Raw genomic sequence first — 15,753 nt, 5'->3', positions numbered from 1 at the left:
GGCAGCCGACTCGATTGATGCCGGCGGCTTGTTTCGATCCCTACAACTATTTTTGGACCCGTTGATCTCCGATGAGCAGGTGACTTTGAATTATTGATTGATTTGGATTCAGCTAGGGGCTCTGTTCGGGATATGCAGAATGCAGCTCCTGTCTCCACCTCCTATATCTATCCGTCTTTGAACCTATTTATTTCCATTGCACCATGAACTTAGCGTCTCGTCACTCTATAGACATTAATTCTTCTCTATATCTCATTGATCCCTCACGCTTGTATGCCATTTCTACGTATTTCTCCTAATTTGTATTTTACTTTTCTTGTCTTCTTAGTTGAGTATTCCCTTACATGCTTCACATAAGGGGGGTTTATTGGGAGCAGATAAGCACTTTGAATATTAGACTATATGTGATACGGTATTTCCCGAAATCAACTTTCATGTGAATACTTCCCAAGTTTGTGGGAAACTGATGACCAAGGATGGGACAAAGGTCCCAGGCAGTAGGGAGTGATCTCAGAGACTGCACGTTAAGGTGTTGCACTGAGCTTTTAGGTTTGAAGGACGTCGAGGAATCATGGGAACTTATCTGAAGATTCTAACCTCCTTGAAAATTTAACATTCGTTGCCGCTGTGGCAAGATAGAACGGTCGCGTTTCATACCCCATATCTGAGGCTGTAATAATTGCATTCTACCGAGCAGAGCATTTCCGATATCTGTAGCCTCCTTTCATTGACCAAACATTTTATATGCAAATCTTAGTAGTATGAACAAAAAGAAAAAAGCCAAGTCAATACAACCGCCCACAGATCCTCCCTCCCTTGCGGCCTATGTAATGCACTTAGTAACCCATTTTTACATGGCTCTGCACGTGCGCCTTGTGTTCCAGTTTGATTCTCGCACCAGCTGCAGGAGATGATCATCCCGGAAATACCTGCCCAGGCCCGCGGGCCGCGAATAGTGATGAATGAGCTGGTGATCTGACGATTCGACCTAAAATTCGCGAAACACCCAAAACCACCCTGAGGCTGCTTCTTCATGTGGCGGATGTGCTTCTCGGAAGCACGGAGCGCACCATCCCACTCCTCAGGGAAAATTTTACCTCGTTGTGCCGTATTTGTTGTTCCTGTCAGGGGGTGTGGGCCGGGGTGGGGCCCTTGGGTCTCCTACCCCGGCACGGCCTCGGGGAACACCACAGTACATCTGAACAGAATCAACACCGGCATCCTGTCGCCTTAAGTCCTCCTCCACTGATCTAAATGTCAGCCAGGTCAGGAGTTTCTGAGAGAAGATAGCTCAGTGCTTGGGAACATCTGTTCCTCCTGCAGCGCGTCCTCGTTGCCTTCTCATCCAACACCTTATCAGAGAGCTGCCATTTAATGTTAACCACAGCTTGCTCGTTATTGAACTCCTCTCCGACTTATTTCCTGTTCTCGTAGAGAAGACAATTTCCTGTTCTCTTAATATGAGTCTTTTACCCTTTAAACTTCCGCTTTAAGGCTGTTAAACCCTATAATACATCGTTTAACTTTAATTACTCTTTTGGATAAATTTTTGCAGCTTTGAATTCTGCTCCATAGGCCTTTTTATATTGCCAGCAGATAATGTGAATATTATTTATTAAGTCTGTAACTGATTTATATGATTATTTATATCTGAGAAAAGTTGAAGTTTTAACTATTAGTTATTACCTATATATAATAGTTCAAAATATGTAAATATTAATATATTTTAATATTATTGATAAAATTTATATAAATTTATATTAATATTTTAGTTTTAAATAATTTATTATCTAATATAAAATTAATTAATATTTATATATTTTTAATTTCAAATAAAAAATATTAAATAATAAAATAAAAACAAATTTATTATATAAATTATATTTAATTATATTTGTTAAAAAAATATAATTAATCTCTATATTAATTTTAGTTATAAATTTATATTATTATCTTAAATATAATATTTAATATATATAATTATTGATTTTTCTATCAAGTGTTATGCATCTACTGTGGCTGTACGGAGTAGTTGTGGCTTGACTGTTACTCAGCTCAAGTGCCAAGGTCAGTGCCAAGGCCCGTCTGTCCTTTGGTCAGTTCCAAACCTCCAGCCAACTCCAAACCTCACTCCGTCGGGGCCGGTGACATCGCAATATCTCATCACTCACCACCTTTCTTCCTCTTCCTCCTCTCAACATACCCTTCTCCTTCCCTCCCATCCTCTCTTCTACCCTTCGACTCTCTACCCTTCTCACCCTCATCGCTGTCTTGGATTCCTAATTGCTCTGTGAGCTCTGTCATTCTTTCTTTCACTTTGCGGTTCCTGCCAGCCATGTGGGTGTGTGGGCTATGACCCTCTCGGTTCTTTGCTGTGGTTGCGTCCCACCTCTGTTCCCCTCCCCTTTCTCCCCTCCCACTTCACATATAACACGCACATAAATATATTTAACTAGGTATATATTTGTCTTCGGTCTCTACCTCGTTCTGACTTCTGGGAGGACTCCTTTATCCCCTGTCCCCGTGTCCACGTCAATATTAGATCTCTGATCCTCCCCCTAGTTAAACTCCGTCTTGGGACCCTCCGTGTGTGCCTTGTCCTCAGTATCATCCTAGTTCCCTTCTCCTGCCGTATCCTGTCCTTCTTCTTCTATTTTCTTCTTTGTTTCTTTTTCTTTTTCTTCTTCTTTTTCTTCTTCTTTTCGAAACGAAGGAGGCTAGTGGTACTGGGGCCATGGCGGATTTAGGTGCTCAGCAAGGTCGTAATTACCGACCAAACCCCTATGGGCATTCATCCTCGTTCCAGCGGGATGCCGCTTTCTCGGAGATTTTTGGAGGGAACCCTTCGGGCCGTTCGCAGACAATGACTTCGCAGACTCCTACATTCGCTCAGGATCGGGCACAGTCCATGTCCTCCCATAATGCTGAACCCTTTATGCATCCTCGAGCCGGCCCTCCCCACCAAGCGCCATTGCCCACGCGTCAGCCCTCTAACGGATACGGTCCTCCCCCCCCGAATGGTTATCAGAACCCCCCCCAGCAATGGCACCCAAATGTTCCCTCCTACCATTCCCAACCACCGCCTCAAAATCTTCCTCGCCCTTACCCTGGTCGCCCTCAATATCCTCAACCCCAGCGGCTGGATTCAAGACCCGGACCAATGCAACCGCCTTATCCCAACAAGGGCCCAGGTCGCCCTTCCCCTCCCCCGGCTTTGAACTCGGATCAATATAGGTCCCGCTCCATGGCTAGAATGGGTGGCCCGCCGATGTACCAACAACCTCACCCAAGCAACTTCAACCATACGTCGGCAAACGCGTTCCGACAGCAGCCATACCATCACGCAGGGTCCATGACACCACAAGGTCGGATCGTCCCGGAGAGGCATGATAATGAACGGTCTATGTCCATGAGTTCCTATAATTCGAATCATAACCATGTCCAGACAATCAATTCTGGACGGATTGTTCCGAGCAGACGTCGAGAGTCGGGTATGGAAAGAGAACGGATAGAGCCGCCACTTACGGAGCAACCTATCTTAGAGCAACCCATGCAACATCCCCCGATTGCCTCTGTGCCAGATCCACATGCTAGAGGAAGACGCCCAAGTGAAGCATCGCAAAACTCTCGAACCTTTTCAATGGCATCAACCGTCACTCCAGATCGAACTAGTAGTCTACAGACTAACGCCTGCTTCGCACCTAAGCAGCAAAGCCAATTCCCGTCTCTGTCTCACTCCACTCCACACCACAGCCGCAGAACTCCTCTCGTCTATCCCGCCTTACTCTCCCGCGTGGCTACAGTGTTTAGAGAAAGGATCTCGGTTGGAGAACGGCTCAAGAACGATCTAGCATACACTAACGCTTTCACGGGTGCTGAAGCGGTTGATTTAATATCCTACATTATTAAAACGACTGATCGCAACCTTGCCTTGCTTTTGGGGCGTGCGTTAGATGCTCAGAAGTTCTTCCACGACGTCACATATGACCATCGGCTAAGAGATGCTGCGGGAGAGTTGTACCAGTTTAAGGAAACAATGGGCGAAGAAGATCCAGTGTCTGAAGTTAACGGTGTTTTCACCCTGCTCACAGAGTGCTACTCGCCAACCTGTACCAGAGATAAACTGTGTTATTCCATTGCCTGTCCAAGACGCCTTGAGCAACAGGCACGGTTGAACCTTAAGCCTCAGCCAGGTCTAAGGTCCTCGGCGTCCAAGGGAAGCTTGCATGACAACGATGACAACGATGATCAGAAACTTTGGATTAACATGGTTCCTAAAGAAGTTGCTGATAGCATTGACGACCGGGAGAAGAAACGACAGGAGATCATCTTCGAGATCATGTATACTGAACGTGACTTTGTCAAGGACCTAGAGTACTTGAGGGACTTTTGGATGAGGCCCTTGCGGTCCGCTAACAATACTAATCTTTCGCCCGTCCCTGAACACCGCAGAGAAAAATTTATTCGAACCGTATTCTCGAACTGTTTAGAAGTTCTTGCCGTTAATTCTAGGCTGTCAGAAGCTCTGAATGCAAGGCAAAAGGAGGCCAGCGTAGTAAAGACCGTCGGAGATATTTTCCTGCAATTCGTCCCACGCTTCGATCCCTTCATCAAATACGGTGCGAATCAGTTGTACGGGAAATATGAGTTTGAAAAGGAACGAGCTTCGAATCCGGCATTTTCCAAGTTTGTTGAAGAGACTGAACGCCTAAAGGAATCTAGGAAACTCGAGCTGAATGGTTACCTTACCAAACCGACTACTCGATTGGCGAGGTACCCACTGCTGCTAGAACAGGTGGTGAAGAACACCGCGGATGACAATCCCGACAAAAAGGATATTCCGAAAGCGATTGCCATCATTCGAGATTTCCTATCGCGTGTCAACACAGAGAGTGGCAAGGCGGAAAATCACTTCAACCTTGTACAACTAAACATGGCCTTGAAATTTTCCCCAGGAGACTACGTTGACCTGAAGCTCACGGAGGAAAACCGGGTAATGTTGACCAAAATGGCTTTCAAGAAGGGTCCGACAGATTCTGCTGAGATTACTGCATACCTATTTGACCATGCTGTTTTGCTGGTTAGGATTAAGGCAGTCAACAAACGAGAAGAATACAGAGTGTACAGAAAACCTATCCCTCTCGAACTCCTCGTTATTACTCAGATGGAAGAGGTTATTCCCAGGCTTGGCATTCCCAAACGCCCCTCTTCGAACCTCATTCCCGGTGCCAGAACTGCTACAAATGTCCCTGCCTCCAAGGACGGTTTCCCAATCACGTTCCGCCATCTTGGTAAGGGAGGTTACGATCAGACGCTGTATGCGACTTCGGCAACGCAGCGGAGAAAATTCATTGAGCTTGTCGAGGAACAACAGAGGAAGTTGAGAGAGAGGAACAGCAATTTTTACTCCAAGACTATTCTCTGTGAAAAGTTTTTCACTTCTGTCAACAGGGTTAACTGTTTGGTGCCTATTGGTAAGCATAATAAGTTGTTTTTTCATTTATTTTGGTTGTTAAAATGAAGCCCATGTTAACTGATAATTTCGTATTGAAGATGGTGGGCGAAAACTGGTCTACGGCACGGATAGTGGCATATACTTGTCAGAACGATGGCCAAAGGATAAGTCTGCTAAGCCCAGGCGTGTCCTCGATGCAACCGGTGTCACCCAGATCGATGCTCTAGAAGAGTATCAGTTGCTCCTGGTCCTATCCAACAAAACTCTAAGCTCCTATTCGATGGAAGCTCTGGACACAACTGAGAACCAGAATCCATTGGTGCGTCGGCCGAAGAAGATCCAGGGCCATACCAACTTCTTCAAATCGGGGATTGGGCTTGGGCGTCACCTTGTATGCTCTGTCAAGACTTCTGCATTGTCGACAACGATCAAGGTGTTTGAACCTGTGGAGAATCTAGCGAAGGGGAAGAAGAAGCCATTGAGCAAGATGTTCCAGAGTGGTCAGGATGCCTTTAAACCCTTCAAGGTGAGATTATTATTATTATTATTATTATTATTATTATTATTATTGTTATTGTTATTATTTCCCCTTATCCTCCTCGATACATTCATTTCAATAACTAACATATTATTCCCCTACCCCTGCCAGGAATTCTACATCCCTGCCGAATCCTCCTCCGTCCACTTCCTCCGCGCAACCCTCTGCGTAGGCTGCTCCCGCGGCTTCGAAGTGGTCAGCCTCGAAACCACAGAACGACAATCTCTCCTCGACCAAGCCGATACCTCCCTCGACTTCGTCGCGCGGAAAGAAAACGTGAAACCAATCCACATCGAGCGCATGAACGGAGAGTTCTTACTCAACTACAGTGACTTCTCCTTCTTCGTGAACCGCAATGGCTGGCGTGCTCAGCCGGACTGGAGAATATCGTGGGAAGGAAACCCGATGGCCTTCGCGCTGTCGTATCCGTATATTCTGGCGTTCGAGTCAAGCTTTATTGAAATTAGGCATATTGAGAGTAGTGAGCTGATTCATGTTATGACGGGACGGAATATTCGGATGTTGCATTCTTCGACGAGAGAGGTATGGTTGTGATATCTGTTTTGTTATTTTTTACCCCCTTGGTTAATCTTATGTAGTACTGCTATATGGGAACCTAGCTAACCACCGTTCATCAGATTATCTATGCATATGAAGACGAAGCAGGAGAGGATGTAGTCGCTAGCTTAGATTTTTGGAACAGACCCTCATAAACTACTAGCTGGTATGAAAACACTGGGGAAAGGAAAAACTAGAAGAGAAGGGAAAAGAAAAGAAAAGAAAAAAGAAAAAAGGAAAGGAAAAATTTGGTCGTTTTGTTAAATATCTTTCTTCGTCTTCGTCTCTTTTTTTTTTAAAAGAAAATCTCAGTCATCCCTTGCCCTTACTTTTTCCCAATTCCAGCAGACGTGTGTTCATGTGTCTTCGTGTGTCTTCGTGTGTGTGCTTCGACTTCGACAACATCTTTCCCATTTTCTCCCTTATAAAACAAGAGAGTTCATGATATCTTCTCTCTCCCATTGAATCTTTTCTTTTTCTTCTTTCTTCTTTTTCTTTTCTTTTTCTCCTAATCCCTATTTCTTTGATAGGGCTTTTCTCTCATATTCTCTGCCTTTAAAACTACTCAGCTACCTATATATAGCTATATCTCTCTCACTCCCACTCTTACACTCTGCCGAGAATACCCCCCTGTCATTGGTTTTCAGCTTCTTCTCCCATTTCTTTTCTTTCAATCTTCAATTATTTTCTCTTCCTTCTCTCCTCCTTGAAACTTTGGTAACTTCTTCAAATCATCTTCCTCACCCATCTTGTTTATTTTGCTCTATTTTTTCTGTTCTGAAATTGTCATTGATTTTTTTTTCCTGCCATCTTCACTGCCACCACCTTGTTTTGCTCTTCAAACCTATTTAACTTTCAGACTTTTTGAGTTTTTCTATTTCTTTTCTTGTTTTCTGCCGCAGACCCCGTTCTCAATTCACCTCTTCACCCATTTTCCCCGTCGTTTAAGAACTTATTTGTGTACAATTCATGTCCGTAAATGAGCACATGTAATTTCCCATGGTTTTCTATTTATTTATTTATTTATATTATTTATATTTTTTATTTATATATTATATATTATATTTTTATTTGAAAGACCTGCAGCTTCAAGTCAAGGAGCTATTATTGAGAAGAGCTGAATTGAGTGTTTAATTGATTGATTAATGGATGTGATTTTGCTTCCTTTTTCTTTTCAAGATTGATTTGTTCATCTGAGCATAATTCACCCCTACCGATTTCCACAGGAGGAATATTCCTCTTGAAATTCACCTGCCTTGGGACGGTATTTATATGGGATACCTATCTCAAGTATTCCATTCCCTTAACGACACTCTGTCGTATTATCGTCCCATCCCTATTACTCCGTATATATCTAAGATATTGAGAGAGCGTTGCCCAATCACACTTATCATTCTGGCTTCCCCGTTCATAGAAGCTGTGTCTGCAAAAAACCCATCATATAATTTTGACACAACACACCTACGTGCTCTGCTAGTCGTCCTTTCAACTACTACATCTTGAAGAAACCCTGTAGCTACACGGAGGGTGTACTAATAGCAATTCGGCTACATGGATGAACTGGTATGATAGGGTAGATACCTAGGTTTGGACAACTGAAGCCAGATTGCTGTAAAATTATTCCACGGTGACAGGATCCGTATAGTTATGGCCTTTCACGACATTTAGAATACGTAGCCAGTACACCTAAGCCTATCCTTCTCAAATACAGACGTGGACGAATTTATTTTTCCCTTCCGATGGGCTGAGCCATGTGGTGACTCTGGATCCATACTTTCTATTGCGTTCTCAGGTGAATATGGGTAGATAGCAGTTGAAATATTACGTTTAATGCCATCGCTACCACCATCGATGACCACCTAGGTTCCAATGGAGTGTTGTGGGGCGCTTCCCCCTGTGACTGCAACGACACACATACAGTGATCGCATAGGTTCGACACCTGCGTAGAGCCTCAAAGGAGGAGGTGTTTGGTAGAAAGAGGATGTAGCACTCCCTCCCAGCAGTGGGATGTGAACCTCTTTTTGGCCTCAGCGTGTAAGCTTGAAATTTTGGACTCTTGTGAAGTAATATTACCATCACGGATGATCACGTTGGTTCAGCGTTCTTGATCTCTTTTAACTATCACTCCGCGAGACCGAAGGGGCCAATAATGTGATATAACACTGTTTTTCATGCTGGAATCAATCAAGAATGCAAACACGCAAGTTACTCATAACGAGACATCCAACAGCCAAAAATGACTGACCGCCGTTTCTTCGTCTTTGACTGAGAGCGAAAGAAGGGTTGACCATTTGCTGGTATTTGAGAATAGCTTTTTGGTATTGGGTTGGGGTATTATTATATAAAGTAAACAAAAAGGGAGAGGGGGGGAGAAAGGAAAAGGAAGAAAAAATCAGCAAAACGAAAGAGCTGTCGACCGACTAATTCTGGAGGGAACGGGAACTATCTAGTATCGAAGGAGATAGATAGGCGGATAAGCTATAGGATAAAGCAAAAACGAGGAAAAGAGAGAGGGAAAGGGATGAACAAGGGGAGTTTTGCTCGAAAAGGCCTGCGCTGGGTGCCTCGGTAGTTAGGGCGTGTGAGGAATAAAGTATTACAAAAGAATGTATCTAACCCAAGGATATCCGGGAGATGAGAATTGACGCAATGAGATGGACGCTTGGGAGAAATGTAAAGAGTTGGAAGCGTGTAATATAGTAAAATAAATAGAATAAGAGGCAACGTTAGATATAGAGGATGAAGGAGTAAGAAGAAAACCACAAACCGGCAAATACAATTCGAATATTAAAAACGTGCTAACTTCGCTATTTCGCCCGCTCACCAAACCAACCGCCTTCTCCGCCCCCTCCTTTTTTCCATTTCCGCCTTTTTCTTTTTCCAGGTCGGTAGAGTTAAAAGGCAAATAAGAAATTCTGACAGAACGCAGAAAGCCCATAGAAAGCAACAAAAAAACCATGGGAAAAATAAAGAGGAAGGTAAAGTTGAAAAATAAGAACCACACACAGACACACCAAAAGGAGAAGAGAGAAAAGCTAATATGGGAATAGTCATTCAGTAATTGTTGTGAGAACGAGATAAAGGGAAATAAAATAGTTAGATTTGGGAGGAGAAGCGGCGGGCCAGGATAAAAAAAAAATCTTTGTAAAAAAGACAGCACGAGAAGGGAAGATATGAAAAGGAGGAAAAGGGGAAAGGAAACGGGAAACAGACGGAGAGACACAAGCGCCGGCAAGAACCATTGGAAGCAGCAAAGTCAAGACGAGAAGAACGAGTGCATGTGCGATATCTGCTAGACGAGAGCTTTCATCTTTCTTTTGCACTTTTATTTTTATTTTTATTTTTTGTCGGGAGGGTATAAAAATGCTGGGTTCAAGTAGTTTCAACAGAAAGAAGGCTTTGTTGAAATGAAGGGTGTGGTGCAGTGATATAAAGAACATCTTGAAACCAAAAGACCACAAGGAACTCCATAAAGAAATTGGTTTCATGGACGGACTTCTCCCATATTGACTGTTCCACTTGTCCCGTAATTGTAAGTTTTTGCTTTTGACCTCGTTCCTCTGCAGTTTCATCACTATAGCTAGAGGATAGTTTGCTTTCTCGTCTGTATCAAACCGCCAGCCAGCCAGTCAGCCAGCCAAAAACCAACAAGGAGTGAAGCTTTTTGGCTGGCTTTTGACTGTCAAGCAAAAATCCATTTGGTCTGATTTACGCGTTAACCTCGCCATTCAACTCATCCTGGTGGTGGAGGTGGCTGTTGTGTTCGCGCTCGATCCGAGCCTCAATCTCCTTCAACTGGCTCTCACGAGCAAGAAGCTCTTGTCGCTTAAGTTCAATCTCGCGTTGCACTTTGATCTCGATCTCGCGGAGTTTCTCCTCCTCGCGACGGAGCTGCTCTTCCTTCAGGCGGACGGATTGAGAAGCGAGATCTTCGGGGTTCATGGATGAATCGTGGTTCCTGAGTTGGTTAATTAGTAAAGTGATATATTTATTAGTGAAGCAAGAGATGTAGGGAAAAACAAAACGTACGTAGAAGCACCACCCTCCACGCTCTTGCTAAGTTTCTCGGTACGATAGTTCTCATAGAGGAAGTCGTGTGTGATTTCTTTCAAGTCTGCAAGATGGCTGTGCAGGAGAGCACTGCGAATAGCCAAGAAGTCGGAGTGGCGGGGGTTATCGACCTCAACTACACCCCACGGGTACTGTCTCGCCCGAACTTTGCGGCCGCCGATTTCCAGAACATCCTCTGAGCCCACTATGGCAAATGGCATTAATCCTCTCAGCTCAGCGTTCTCCTCGACGGTATCCTCGTCATCCTCTTCGATATCATAGGGGAAATTGTACACCGGGATGCGGTAGTGCTCGATATCCTCCATGACAAGTTTCTTTGATTCAGCTAGTTCAGCAGGTGTTAGGGAGTCGGCCTTGCCAATGACAGGGATGACGTTGACACGTGGTGAAAGGCGTTTCATCAATTCAATATCAAGTTCTCGCAGGCCGTGGCCAGTCGGGGTGATGAAGTACAATAGAGCGTGGACACGATTGTCACGGAATCGTGGGTTACGCTTGATCCTAGATTCTTCAGCAAGAATATCATCATATTGACGCTCGAGATATCCAACGATCTCCGAGAAACTATATGTAAGGGTGGATTGGTCAGTCCATGTCATCCAATTAGGGGCTAGGTTGAAGTGCGTTGCACACCTTTGTTCATTGTCGATTTGGTCACCGAATCCCGGGGTATCAACGATGGTTAGTGAAATGCGGGTACCCTCCTCGTCCAGTTCAAGTTCTATTATATATAAATATATATATATATATATCAGTTTTCGAGGGTCCACTTTGCCATTGTTCTTCCGGGGCTGGATTTTCCATCATCACTCACCAACAGTAATTGGTTTGATACGGACTCCTTCTTCTAGATGGGCATTTTGGGCATCATCCGCATCTTTCCCTTGGAGGACTTTCTTTCCGCAGAGTGTGTTGACAAAAGTGGTCCGACCTGGGCACGAACAAGTATGACAGTCAGCAAAACGAAGACAACCGTAAAACACGAAACATTTCTCGAGAAATGAACCAAGTGAAATGTAAACGTACCTGTTCCGCTGGCACCACAGACCATCAGACAGAATTGGATACCTTTCTTAACATTTTTCTTTCGGCGAATCTTGATCTGGTCATAACGTCTGTCAGATCGAAGCATGGTCACGACAGTGGGAGACGGGGATGGACGAGGGGAGGAGTAAACAAGCAAGCCAGACAAGAAGATGTAGGCCACAGAAGATATGAAACTTCTGAGCAGGTGAAATATGAAGAGAAGGGACATACGGCATTGACAGCGGCAGACATGGTGGATTAGATTGCTGGATGATTTTGAAGCGGACGGTGTAACAGGGGGGAACAAGTTGGGAGAGGGTCAGCGAGCGAACAGATCTCTCTGGCGACGGTCAGAAGAAGAGAAGCGGTATGAGAAGACGAGCACGTAGTAGAGACAGAAATAGCCAAGGGAGAACGAGTATGTGGGTGAGAGTTAGAGAGAGAGATGGGGGGGAAGGGGGGAGAAGGGGTTGTTGTGTGGCAGTGATTGCAACACAGATGTCACAAATGTCGTAGATGTCACTGGAGAAAAAGGGTTGATGCCGTCGAGGTTGGTTACTCGGGGCAGAATAACTCTTCAGCACATTAGGGGGCAATTGGTGTCACAGCACATGAAGCGAGTTGGTATTGGTACCGTACCATCCCTGCACCAGCACCGGTTCAGGGGTGCTTGTATTGATTTTACCGTTTCTGGTTGGGCATTCTGCTTTATTAGCCCGTATTGTCTGGTAAGGTCGGAACTTTGATGCTCGGCCCCCCCCTTTTTCAAGCCAATGTTGGCCAATCATAGAGCAGTATTTTATTCTCACGTGATATTGATCTTCGGATAACATACACGGAGTTTTCCAGTCGCCTAGGTACCTCCCCACTGTTTCTCGCAGCGGAGATACCTTCCTTGGCATCCTCTATCATACTCTGTACGGTAAGGTGAGACCGCCTGATTCAAATAAGAGGAGAGGACATATAAGCCATTTTCCTCCAGCATCCATATTATATTCATATTTGATGTTACTTTCCTAAGCCCTGGAGATCTCAGGTATCCGCTTTTCGACCTTTCGATAGAACCCAATAAATCTGGGGAGGCACCCGCAGGACACAGAACGATAGTCGGTAAAGTGGCTGATTGCTGTATTTTGGATATTGTAAATACCTTGATTAAAAACAACGCCAGTCTATATTTGATTAACGTAACTATTGAAATTAGTCAGTTGACGTAAGCGATGACCGAGTTGAACCAACTTCCCCACCCGATAAAACTATTCAAGAAGTCTCTAAACTTTTACCACCAATAACTAATGGATTACACATTAGATGGACGTGCAGGGACTTTATGTTTCATGCTAAGATGGAACCCGAGCTGCTCGCCCATCCTTCTTCTACCACCTTCTCAAACTTGACTACTTCATCAAAAAGCTCAACAATTCCATGAATTCTAATAAGCCTGCCATTCGATCATACGTGCTTGTAGACTTTACTTCTATTACTGCTGCAGCAGTCTTTTTGACTTGTATTTCTGGCTTTCTAGTCTGATTCCTGACTTTCAAAACAGCAGCTTCATCAAGAGTTTTTTTAGTATTTTTAGCATCAGAAAATTTTCTATTTGAATTAAATTGAATTGAACTATGAAAGGTCTCTAATTGACTAGAAAGTCTATGAATTGTATAGCTTTTTGAGCTCTCTGCTGAGTATTCAAGTCTTCAGTGATCTTATTAACTTTGTATTAGACCTTCTGACTGTTAGGCTCGGCGCTGAGGCTAGGTTTATCTTCATCACGTGATCATGCCCCATATGTTGTTGGACGTCTGAAGTGGTTGTATTGGTAGCCTATCTCAGGGATGCTATATACTATTGTGCGGTGCGCTAGTCCATAATAGGAAGCCTAGGCTCCAATACCTCCCCTTGGACTAGCTACCGTACAGACTAGCTATCATACAGACTAGCTACTGTCCTGCTCAAATCAATCATATCCATCTTCTTTGTCAATCTATCTTGTCTTCCAATTGCTGTATCCATCAAATCCTTTTCTTATTTTATCCATAACCTGGCTGGCTTCTCAAAAGTTCTTCAATATTTGGAGAAATTGTTGTAAAGAATGCTTGACTTGGCTGACTTGCAAGTAGATTCTCTGTATTTCTATCTTTGCTCTTATCTCTATTCTTAGACTTATTTCTATCTCTATTTTTCAATATCTCAATGTGCTTCTTATTATACTTCTGTCATCCACTGCTTGTGAGATTTGAGTTCTTAAACCAGCAATGTTTGATCATATGTCTTGTATTCTCATAGTAGTGGCATTGGCATTCAACAAATCATTCAGTGATAGCATTCACAGCAGATGAGTTGAGATGAGTTGTAGTGATAGTGGCATGAGTAGTCAACTGATTCATCAATTCATCAAGGTTTAGATTCTGAATAGAGCTCTGCCAGATGGTATAGAAATCATCTAGCTTTATTTTAACAAATTTCTATTGCCAGTCTCTCAGTTCTAGTATGAATAGATCATGATAGATACTCTCAGCTCAATTTTCACCTAGAGATATAAGTTTTGTCTTTAGATCTTAAAAAGTTGCAAGATATATGTGAAAATCATTGTTTTTGAGCTGTAAGTCTCTTAACTTCATAGTGATTTGAAGACATTTTTCTGCATGAAATATAACATAGCACTGAGTAAAATTCTTTCATATAATTACTGCTAGATAGAAATCTTCATCTAGTGATTCTAGAAAATCACATATAGTTACATTCAAAGATTGAAAGATTCTTGTGTAAAGAAGATTATTTTTCTTATTTCAAAGCTTAATTTTCAGAGAAACTGTGGTAGAAGATGCTATTTGTTATTTATTGAGAACATTTTTTATCTGAATCAAATGAGCATCTGCAAGAATAAAGCTCTTTCATTTCAGATAGTTGACTTCAGTGAAAATGACTGCATGTTTTTCTTTTAATTTAATCTTTGCATCTTTGCAAAATTTATCAACTTTATTCTTGATGAAATTATTAATAATATTTAGTAAGAAATCTAAATTTTTTTTAATTTTTATATAAGTTTTTTTATTTATTTATTTTGTTTTTTTATATATTTTATCATTATTTACATTATATTTGTATTATTTTTGTTAATATTTATTTCATCTTTTTAATCATTTTCTTCTTTAGACTCAGAGATAAATGTATCATATTTATATTCATCTCTATTCATGTTATTGCTTGCAGAGATATTCAATGATTCTGCAGTTTATATTCTTGAAGATATCTGTTTATTTTCTCTTGATTCAATCTATTTTCTATGATCAAAGCTTTCAAAATAATCACTTTTTATCAGATTTTTGCTGTAATTCAGTAATGCAGTCTCTGTGAGATATTTTATATCTCAGATTAAAAAAAAAGAAATAAAGTATAAAAATAATATAGAAAACTTTTTTTTAAAAAAAATAAACTATTTAAATTATAATTTATTAAATGTCTGAAATGATTATATTAATAGCTTATCTCAGAAATACTATATACTATTGTACAGTATGTTAGTTCATAATAGAAAGTTTAAACTTCAACATTAATCACATAAATTGATTATAATTAAAGTAAATCTTGACATCTTTTTTCTCTTATCAATTTTAGTATTTTATTATATAGTAGTTATCAATGCAGAGTGATTCTTTCTCATGCAACTTATATTTACTTTTTAATACTGACTTTAATTGAATAGTTTATCAGATTTCAACTATTGTATACTTATATATATTAAAAGTTTCAAAAATAGTAAGTAAAAAATTTATTATCTTAAATTTAATAAAATTTATATATAATAAATTTAATATCTTAGTAAAATTAAAATATTAATTTAATTATTTTTTATTTAATTTAAAGTTTTTAAATATATTTTAATTTTTATATTAAAATTAAATTATTTAAATAATTTAACTTTATAATAAAATTTTATTATTTTTTTATAGATAAAAATACAGATAAATTTAATAATAATAATAATAATATATAAAAAATTATACTAATATAAAACTATATATATTTTATTTATATAAGTTTTATAATTATTTAAAAATAATAATTTAAAATTTTTAACTATAGATATAGTTAAAAAGAATT

The 15,753-nt window shown here is 41.2% G+C and overlaps 3 protein-coding genes across 3 annotated transcripts; 1 reads left to right on the top strand and 2 right to left on the bottom strand.

The window, feature by feature from the left end:
* Positions 1–1,093: 1,093 nt before the first annotated feature.
* PADG_07322 (uncharacterized protein) lies at positions 1,094–2,337 on the bottom strand (the record flags this gene model as incomplete). Its single annotated transcript, XM_010764374.1, has 2 exons — positions 1,094–1,245; positions 2,172–2,337. 2 exons carry the CDS (start codon positions 2,335–2,337, stop codon positions 1,094–1,096), a joined length of 318 nt encoding a protein of 105 aa, XP_010762676.1.
* Positions 2,338–2,734: 397 nt separating this feature from the next.
* On the top strand, positions 2,735–6,548 carry PADG_07321 (uncharacterized protein; the record flags this gene model as incomplete). The annotated part of the gene is made up of 3 exons (XM_010764373.1): positions 2,735–5,474; positions 5,554–5,981; positions 6,105–6,548. The coding sequence occupies 3 exons, from the start codon at positions 2,735–2,737 to the stop codon at positions 6,546–6,548; spliced, it is 3,612 nt and encodes a 1,203-aa protein (XP_010762675.1).
* Positions 6,549–10,260: 3,712 nt separating this feature from the next.
* PADG_07319 (uncharacterized protein) lies at positions 10,261–11,755 on the bottom strand (the record flags this gene model as incomplete). The annotated part of the gene is made up of 5 exons (XM_010764372.1): positions 10,261–10,510; positions 10,582–11,187; positions 11,257–11,344; positions 11,438–11,554; positions 11,650–11,755. 5 exons carry the CDS (start codon positions 11,753–11,755, stop codon positions 10,261–10,263), a joined length of 1,167 nt encoding a protein of 388 aa, XP_010762674.1.
* Positions 11,756–15,753: the final 3,998 nt, after the last annotated feature.

Source organism: Paracoccidioides brasiliensis (assembly GCF_000150735.1).
Source record: "Paracoccidioides brasiliensis Pb18 unplaced genomic scaffold supercont2.11, whole genome shotgun sequence".
NCBI lineage: Eukaryota > Fungi > Ascomycota > Eurotiomycetes > Onygenales > Ajellomycetaceae > Paracoccidioides > Paracoccidioides brasiliensis.
The sequence above is the reverse complement of the archived record's forward strand: the minus strand, read 5'-3'. Positions and strand labels throughout refer to the sequence as shown.